Source organism: Lagopus leucura, unplaced genomic scaffold (assembly GCF_019238085.1).
Source record: "Lagopus leucura isolate 7727_CA_CO unplaced genomic scaffold, USGS_WTPT01 Super-Scaffold_100048, whole genome shotgun sequence".
NCBI lineage: Eukaryota > Metazoa > Chordata > Aves > Galliformes > Phasianidae > Lagopus > Lagopus leucura.
The window spans coordinates 1,886,385-1,896,224 of NW_024962294.1; the positions used below are offsets into that span (position 1 = coordinate 1,886,385).

At 49.0% G+C, this 9,840-nt stretch overlaps 1 protein-coding gene across 1 annotated transcript; it reads right to left on the bottom strand.

Annotated features, from left to right (window-relative positions):
• Positions 1-48: 48 nt before the first annotated feature.
• On the bottom strand, positions 49-6,827 carry SF3A3 (splicing factor 3a subunit 3). The gene is made up of 17 exons (XM_042885134.1): positions 6,684-6,827; positions 6,544-6,591; positions 6,363-6,415; positions 5,825-5,930; positions 5,358-5,430; positions 4,878-4,969; positions 4,505-4,587; positions 4,066-4,204; positions 3,694-3,762; positions 3,279-3,346; positions 2,831-2,938; positions 2,477-2,546; positions 2,022-2,186; positions 1,794-1,904; positions 1,303-1,393; positions 659-714; positions 49-328 (listed from the first exon to the last, which is right to left on the bottom strand). Exons 1-17 carry the CDS (start codon positions 6,777-6,779, stop codon positions 251-253), a joined length of 1,506 nt encoding a protein of 501 aa, XP_042741068.1. The 5' UTR covers positions 6,780-6,827; the 3' UTR covers positions 49-250.
• Between the last annotated feature and the right edge of the window lie 3,013 nt (positions 6,828-9,840).

The following is a 9,840-nucleotide window of genomic DNA, read 5'->3' on the forward strand; positions in this document are numbered from 1 at the left end:
AAATCTCCTCCTTCCAGCACACAAAAGGAGACGCATTTTCAGCACTTCCTAAGTTAAAATCCATTTATTTTTAAGGTTTTTAATATAAAATAACATCACAAGGCTGCTTCTCACAGAGGGCTTACTAGAAAGCAATTCTATGAAGTATCCTATGTTCATGCAAGTAGAAAAAAAATCAATAAGCTGAAGAACTGGAGCTGGTGACACTTCTTTTTTTTTTTCTGATGTGAAATCCTTCACCTGGGAAAAGTTACAGCAGCCCCTGACGTTTCAAGTCTTCGTAGGTCTTCTTGTTCACCACATTCCCACTGGAGTCCTCATATTCCTCCTGGAATAGAATGAACAGTTTAGGGACACCTGCATGCAGCCTGACTCAGGTTGTGCTACAACATTCACAGTTTAGCTCCAGTTCCATCTGAGCACAGCCACTCTGCCAGGAGCCTCCCTACATGAAGACATGCAGGGCATCTACCAGCAAGCTCAGCACGATCTTATCTAGACTCAGAATCATGACAGAAGGCTCTGAAGTGTCCTGGAGACCTCAGCCTGTGATACAGCTTGTGTTAGAAACTCTCCAGCCAGAGCCACTTCATGCAAGGTAGATGAAGACCCCCAAGTACACTGGACTAGAAACACCCCAGTGCCTCTACCACCTTACCTCTGTGTCAGGCTGCCACCTCTCTGAAGCCTTCTGTAGTTTCAGCTTTGCCCACACTGTAAACACAAAGGCATTCACAACATGAGCACCATTTCACTTCAAACGCTGCGTTTGAAACTACTGAAATGCATCAGCTTTTAAAAAAATTCAATAAAATAAAATAAATCCCAACCACTGTCACTTCTGTGCCTTTCACTGAGTACTGCAGGCTTTCAAAACCTCCCTGGAGGCTCCACCATTTCTGAATGTTTTGCTGGCTTCCCCATGGAGACTGTGAGGAGCATCAGTGAAGTAACACTTGCATGGGATCACACAGTCACACTCTGAATAAATGGTGGCCCTGCTACACATGGCTGAGATTCCATACACAAAGCACTGCAGACAAAAAAGCTGGCAACAAACAGACACTTGGCTGGCATTCCTAGCAAACATCTATTTCTGCAGGTATCCAGCAAGAAACAAAGACATTCTCCCTCTAAGAACTGTGAGAGATGTTCCAATGAAGGGTCATCCCAGCAGCACTGTGCTTCTTACACTCCTCCCTTAGTCACCAGTTGTGGGGTAATACATTCCTGGCCCCAGCCAGCAAATACCAGCGTTCTCCTAGCACAGTCCCTGTGCAAAGAAATGCCATCTAGACTTACGTGAGACAGCATCCTCAATCTGTGTGACATTGGCAAAATGTGCAGTGTTGGGAATGCCCAGGCATCTCATCCCATGAGCGTGACGCCACTCCTGGGAACGAGAGGCAAAAGTCACTGAGAGGGAATGGCACCTCACCACAGCCTGCTGGGAGGCCTATGATGAGCTAAGCAGCGTAAAACAAATGCTAACAAAACACAGATCTCCCAAACATTGTTTTTTTTCTGATGGTAACAAGACACTGAGTGCTCTGCATCAATCAGGCCTGGATATCGGTGTTCAAACAAGAGACTGGATATAAATTGGCAGAACAGATCTTTGCACCCTCTGGGGAATTTCCAGTTTCAATAGCATGGCCTTGCAGCATCGGTGCAGACACACATTTTGTAAATGGAAGAAATGCCACTCAGATGCTCGTGTCATTTTCTCATCACTTACTATAAAGATTGTCTGAATGTGGCACTGATGGTTCTTGTGACCAAACCTCACTTACTGCAAAATGGCGTTGAAAAGCTTTGGGCCCTCTGTAGGTGTAGTTACCACAGATCTCACAGTTGTAGTTGATGTTTAAACCATGCAATTTATACAACCAGTACGGGATTGGCTGAGAAGGGAAGACAAACAAAGATTAGGCCAAGTGACAAGGGAGCTTCAAACAGAAGAGTGAAGTGGGATCTCCCACTGGTTCAGAGCTAAATCCAGACCTAACAGCCTCAGCTACCTTGCCATCCCAACCAAGGGGCAGATTTTTAGGATTATAAATGATTTCATTTTCTTCATCCTCGCTCTCGCTCTCGCTGATCTGCTCTTCTTCCTCCTCCTCCCTCTCCTCCCCTGTCCGCGCCTGCTTACGCTGCACGTTCTCATGAGTGAGGTGTCTCTGTTCCTGGAGTGTGAGGAAACAGAACTGTGTTCACACAACAGCAATAAAATAAGATGGCAAGTCAATGGCAGCTGCCACCGTACCCAAACTGAAGCAAGGATTTAAGGCAAGCATTAAGGAGGAGTAAGAAAGAAAGAAAGGCAGGCAGTTTCTCCACAGGAAATATGTAAACTTCTGGAAAGAAAAGCAGTTCTTGTGGACACAGTCTATGGAGACGCTGGGTGAAAACAGAATGATCTTCTGGTCACTGCTGGACAGGTCTGTAACCAAAAGCTCAAAGACAAAATTCTTACCCCAAGAACTTCTACATATTCATATATCTGAGCTTCCAGGAATGCAAGATCTTTATTTCTTTCAGTGTCTCTGAAAGCAGAGAAGGGAAATTTCACTAAGTCCATTCCAGAACTGCAAACACCAAACACGTGAACTCCTAAGGACACCTTTGACTCCAGTGCAGCAAGAGAAGGAAACAGCTGACATAAACTAAACTGCATGCAAACTACTCAGCTCTGATATCTCACATTTGGTTCAGGACCAACATAAAAGGATTCCAACGCTCTGGGAATCTAACACAACTATACAGTGCTGATGTTTATCCCCCAGTGATGGGATCAGCACCGACCTGAGAACGGCCTTTAAGAACTCACCTTTTGATTCCCTTTGTCTTTGGATTCTTAGCAAACAAGGAAGGATCCAGTGCTTCCAGGGACTTGCCTTTAGTACTAAAAAGTCTCTGCGCACGCTCTTCCAGAGTCCTGTGGAGAAACAGGGAGGAGATGAACTCAGATCACTTCTTTTCTATTTCCAGAATATTATCTGAATTCGTGCAGCTCCATCATAAATCCAGCTTTTAACAGGTGAAGAGCTTTTCTATGATCTTTGTTTTTTAGACCAAATTCTCCTACATGACAGACTTCAGTACGGCACGCTTTTCAGAACTGTACATCACAGAATTCCCTGATTGGCTTTCAACGTGTTGAACATCATTAAAGTAATTCTTGTACAGTAGAGAAGCCAAATAAATATCCCATAAAGGAATGCAAGGTGGCAAGACCTCAAAAACTGAAAAGGATTTAGGAAAAGAGCACATCTTACCCGCCACATTTCAGCCCCAGTGCCAATAATGCTGATTTCAATCTGTCCAGTCCTAGGGAGGCCAATTCCTATTCAATGCAGCAAATCACAGTAAGATAAAGCTATTAAAAATATAAATAATATGGATGTGTCTTATGAAAAAAAAAAGAGGAAGAAGGAATATGAGCAGCACTAAAGAAATGACTGTCAAGTGGGTGCCACCCCTTACTGAAAAAATGAGGCATGTGCCAAATCTCAACAGAGCTTTCAAGCTGCAGCCCTCTAGCGGGAGAAATTAAATCATCAGCACAACCAAAGTTTCATCCAGAGAGCACAGAGCCAAAAACAAAAGCTGAAGAAGAGAGATGATGGCAAGAAACCAAACGGTTCAGCTCCCATCTGCCCACAATTTAGAAGCACAGCACTGAATACCTACTTCCCAAGAGGAAAACGCTGAGAGATCCAGGTGGGCTCCAGCGTGAGTGAGGGCACTGCTGGTCTCTTTCTGCCAAGAGAAGACATGTGGGACATCTGTGTGACACTCTGCAACTCTTCATGCAATCCAGGTACCCAACACACAGCACAGCATTTCAGTTCACACACAAACACCCCATCGCTCAACCACGCAATGAACTGACAGAAAAGATTAAAAGCAAGCAAACGTTTAAAAAGGCTGCTTGCAAATGCCTTCAAACTCCACCTTTGTGACGTCTTGCTATCAGACTTCACCTCAGCAGTGATTTAACACCAGCAATTCATAAGAAATCCATCACAAATGAAACAAAGCTCTGAATTCACAGCTGCTCACCGGCCAGCCAGGGAATGTTCCGTTCTCCCACTTTTTCTCAAACTCAGTCTGAATTTTCCCAAACAGTTCATTCTGGTCCAGTAACGGTTTCACTCGATCTGTGTACTCCTGTAGGTACTCAAGAAGCATTTCAAGATACCTGGCAGAGTAATTATCAGCACAGACAATAATTCCATATCAGAGTACTGGTAGAACAGTATCAAAGTTATCAAGAGTAGCTTTTAATGCAATAAACTCAAGTACTTCCACAGAATAAGAAGCCCAATGGCTCTCCACATTTTGTTGTGCTTCATGTCCTCTCAGGACTCATTATGACTGAGTTACTACAGCTCAATTTATATCAGCTATGCTTGATTGCTAACTCTGTTCCTGGACACTTGAGAAGCAAATTCCTTCTCATCGACTGTCACAAATGAAGCAGGCAGGACAAAAGGCTCACCTCTTATATTCAGCATTTTTTCTCTCTTTGGGGATGTCAAAGAGTTGGTCAAACGTGGACAGATAAGTGATGTAATCCAGTTTCTAAGAAGAAAACAACAAACAGTTTGAGTCAGACTTTATACACATGCAGCCAAATCAACATCTCATTTCCAGTTACCAGACCAGAAGAAAAGCACAAAGCTCATTTATTCTGCACGGTCTGCACAGGGCTGGGGTTTACCACCTGCTTTTCAAAGCAAAACAAGCATTGTGAAACAGCTATTTGCACATAAATGCCATTTGAAACAAACCAACAACCAACCCACGAAACCAAGAGCCTTCAGCACTGAAGTGCAACACAGCTGAGCGCCCACAGCAACCCAACCTCTCACCTCTGATGATTTCAGATTAATGTATTTCAGATAGCAGTCGTGCAGATCCAAGTAGCGCCCGTACCCTTCTTCATCTGTGAACTCCACCAGGTCTGCAGGAAAGAACATGGAGAGCTTTGTCACCAACCTCACATTCTCTGCTTATTAAATGCACGCTTTAGAATCTGAAAATAATTAACTGCAGGCCAATTTATCTTTCTTAAGCATGTTTATAATGCACATGGATCCTCGTTGACAAGATGTCTGCCAGCTTCCTTGTGTTGCATCAGAACATTCCTCAAAAGAATCATCATAACTGTGAATATTTCTGCAGCTCAGAAGAATGTAAATGAAATAAGAACATTTGTCACGGTTAATGCAGGAAAAGGGAGGTGGGACTCTATGCAAACCAGATCAGACAGGTCACTAAATCGCAGCAAGCAATGTATTCTCACTTCAACTGGCCCCAAAAAAGAAACAAATACAACCCTAAAGACTTACTTTGAGCTTCTTCACTTGGGTTGTCTCTGGCCTTCAACAGTTCCTCAAACTCCACTGACATGGGAACACAAATCTTCAAGAACAGACAGAAGTTACAGAAAAAAGTGATCAGTTCAGCTAATGCCCAGGAGTAATTCATACTGCAAACAGTAAAACTGGTAACTGAACAGCTGTTCAAAGCATTTCTTCATGATCACATCTGCACTAAGGAAAAAAAGTACAACCCAGTGACTCTGCCAGTTATGCAAGCAAGAACGAATACTAGCTCAGAAGCAGAATGTTCTTAAACTAATAGTGTAGGGAGGACATGGTGAGCATCCTGCATTTTCTCCTACTCAGACAGAGCCTTATATAAAGCCTTAAAGCACCGCCTCTTGAACGCTTTGTTTTCCTGAGTGACATTTCAATACAGCAGAGGTGAAGCCCGACACACCACAGTCATTCTTACAGAGCAGGGAATTACTCACCTCATTGGGATGCTTCCGGTGAAACTCTTTGATTTGTTTCAGTCTGTTGTAGAATTCTGCAAATTCATTTGGCCCTGAAATGGCGCTGAGCTCTTCCTTCCGTAAGCTACAGGTGCATGAGAAGAAGACAGATTGCAACCAAACAAACAAAACATGCTTATGCTGATATAATCTTTTTGGAAGTGTAACGTTGAATTCTGCTCCCACAAAACACCAGTGAGACTGACAGCACAGCCCCACAGAGCCCCAGTCATGTTCCACAGGCAGTCAGGCCCATGCTTTGCAGATCTGGGTCACATCTCGACTGAAAATGCTGCAGTCTCAGTTACAAACACTCAAGTTTCCCTCAATGATTCAATCCAAGAAAACAATGAAATGTTTGCGTTGCGCACAAACACTTTTTAATGTGAAATCTGGGTCCTCCTCCAGCAGGTTCAGGGCTGACCCCCAGCCTCGACTGCAGCGTCGTGCAGTGTTTACAGCAGACCCAGAGGAGCCCCAGGTCCTCTATCCGCGAGCCGGCAGGCCGCACACTCACCCGTCCTTGTCGTCATACAGGTCCCTCAGGTTGCCGCTCACTTCCATGTACCTCTAAAACACAACACAAACCCCGCGCTGCCACCGCGAACCTCAGCCGGGCCCGGCCCCGCAGCTCGGCAGCCTCCCGGGCCGTTCCGTACGGATCCCGGGGCCGCAGCGGCCCACCCCCCCCAACTCACGTCCTGCATGGCCCGCGTCCGGTGGTCGGAGTTGATCTGATCGCGGAGCTGCAGGGAAAGGAACGGCGTCAGCGAGGGCCTGGGCCCGGCCCATCCCCCACACGACCCCACCGGACCCCCCCGCCCTTCCCCGGGCGCACCGTGGACTTCTTGGTGAGCATCTCCTTCACCATGACGTCCATCAGCCGCTCCCGCTCCTCATGATAACGCCGCTGCTGCTCCAGAATCGTCTCCATCCTCTCGCGTCCCGCCCGGAAGTCGAAGCGCGCTACTTCCGGCGCAGCTGTGCGCTACCGGAAGGGTCCGGCCCCGCCCTGATCCTCGCCGGAAGGATCCGAGCTGAACGTGGGACCGCGGTGATTATCGACGCTGCGAAGCGGGGGAGGCAGAGCTATGAAGCCGCTCGCCCACATCTCGTGCAGCCTCGAGGCGGTGTGGAGCGGTGGGAAGCCGCTCCGGTATCGGATGGTGGGAGAGGAGGGCTGAACGCCCGCAAGTCCTGTCCCAAACGCTGCCAGCATGGCGGCTTTGTCCCAGTGTGCACTGAAAGGAGAGGAGCTCGCAGCCTGAACAGCCTCTGGGCCTCCAGGAGATCAGCGCGGGTTTCAGCGCCAACCCCCGATAGGGTACAGCTGCTCCCAAACACACCCGTGTCCCCACACAAACAGGCAGCGCACGGCCTCCCTCTAACCAGGGCTGCCCGCCCAGCAGGGTCAATCAGAGCCCACGTTCACACGCTGCCCTTTGTCACAGCGATTAGAAAAGCCACAGCTTGAGTTACCCCCCCCCTTCTCCCCCCCCAGAACCCTGTGAGCACCCTGCAGCTCTGCTCCTGCCCACCCCGGGGATCAGCGAGCACTGCAGGTGCCCCCGGGGCTGGGATGAAAACCTCCAGCCTGGGGGCGGCTGTGGGCAGCGTTACACAGCTGTGAATCACAGCCTGAACAGGAACAGACCCAGCAGAACAAAACGTGTCCAGCCCAGTGCTGCCTCCTTCCCGCCTGCCTTGGGTCACAGCCGTTGCTCCTGAGAAAACAGGAGTGCTTTGTGGGCTTTGGGCATAAAGGCTCGAAGGATGTGGCTCTGGAGGATGTCATCCTGAAGAGGTCACGGTTGTGGCCTTCCACTTCTTCTTGGATTTTAATTACCATCTTCAGATCTACTCTAAATGCTGAGGAGCGTGTCAGTGCTTTGCCTCCACTTTGCCAGATGCAAAACTATAATTAAATTTAAACTCATAAATATTTTTTTCCCCTACAATGCATGTTAAATTTATTTAACTATAACAACAAAAAAAACTTGGCTTCATTATGGCAGACAAAGATGATCCTGCCCTGGGAACATTCATTGCACTGAGGGGATGATACTGATAGGAGCGTTGTATTTAATTACTCTTGTAATAAAGTCTTCCCCAAAATGTGTCACTTCTTCTCATGAATGCCCATCTAAAAATACAAGCGGAGATAAGATTTTGGACTTGGTTTTTGATTTTTCCCTTTCCTTTCACGTGAAACTTCATCCCCAGTAAGGTAAGGAGCTGAAACCCAGTGGGGACCCCCAGCCATGTGGGCTTGGTGCACTGGGAGCCTGATGCTGCTCTTCTTCCTCCTCTGCCCATCAGCAGCACCATGGGAGGAGGCAGGCTGTGGGCTGAGCTGTGCAGGGCTGGGAAGGCAATGTGGGAGCAGCCATAGTGCTTGGGGCAGATGGGGGACAGTTTTCCCACCAGGAGAGGTGGGGCAACAGGAATAAAGGTGGATCTGTGAGTTCTCCCCACCTTCCTGGACCTTTGCTGGGGGCCTGGAAGACGGGATCACACCAGGAGGAGCGTGCAGGATGCCTGCAGGGCTCAGCCACTTTCCTAACCTTATGCAACGGAGGCAAAGGAGAAAGTTCTTCAACTCAGGTTCCCCATTACCCCAGGCAGAATGGACAGTAGTGGTCCTGGGCTTGTTACCACACACAGGGTCAAGTCTCGGCCTCCAGCAGCACCTGGCCTCCAGACCCATCCCTGCAGGGCTGCAGGAGCAGCTGGGACAGGTCCATGCTGGGTTAAGGAGCTCAGGAGAGGCTGTGCTGGAGCTGTGACCCGATGCTGCTACATGTACAAGCATGCAGCTGAGAAATGGGTGACCGCCAGCAGGGAGCTGAAAAGTCTGCCTGGAAGGAGAGAGAGCCCTCATCCACAGGGCAGAGTGGGGTGCCCACAGCGAGCCCAAAAAGCATGTGGCAGGAGCCACCGTGTCCCCCTGTGGGCTGACTTTTCCCCAGGAGAGCTGAGCTCAGTGTCTGGTTAATGCTGGGCTCCCAGCGAGGGCCCAGGCTGCGTGCTGAGTATTTCCGTGCCTGCTTCAGACTGTGCTCCGGGAGCCCAGGGGAGGTTTGTGCATGACATCACCCTCCCCCTCCTGTAAATCAGGCACGGGGCCGCGCGCAGCCATGACCCATTCATGACAGGGATAAAATCCAGATGTTCCAGCGCTACGTGCAGCTGGGTCATTTCCTTTTTTGGCTAAAAACGTGAGGCTCTTGAGGCTGAGCAAAAGAGGAGCCCGGGGGCCCTTTGTACAGAAACCTTTTGTGGTTAATCCCTGGAAACAGCGCTGCAGAAACAAGGGCTGGTGGTGCTGCTGCTGCAGGACAGGCTCAGCCAGAAACCTCCAGGGCCTGAGCTGCTCGCTCCTTGTTTGAGGCCAAACAGCAGCAAAACCAGAGCCTGGCACAGGTCACAAGCAGCAAAAGTCTTACATGAAAAAAGAAAAGAAAAAAAAAAAGCAACAAAACCATAGTTTTTGCAGGAGCTGATCCAGGAGTGTGCAGGCGCAGAGCCAGCATCGTGGTCCTGCTGCAGCAGCACCCGTGGGGTGCGGGGGCTGGCGAGCCTGCAGGAAGCCGTGGCAGCTGTTAGTAAATGTAAAGGAATCTGCGGAAAACAGTTTCAGATGTTAGGGGAACAACTGGCTCCCCAGCTGATAAAAGTGAGTAACAAGCACTCAGTGCTGTGGGGCAGGCTGCCAGGAGGAGCCTGCAGCCACATCCCCAGCAAAGCTCCCCACAGCTCAGAGCGTGGGGCGCAGCATGGGGAAGCTGCTGTGTGCAGTGGGGTGCGAGGCAGTACCCAGAGCTGTGGCAGGGCTGTGATCAGCCAGAAAGCATCACTGCTCTGGTGCTGCAGGCTGACAGTGGGCATGGACAGACAGGCAGCCGCTGTAGGGAGAGGGAGCTGCCATTCCCCTGCCCTCAGCCTGTACAACCGGTGGGGTTGGGAAAGAGGAGGAGGGAGTGTGGTGGGGATCA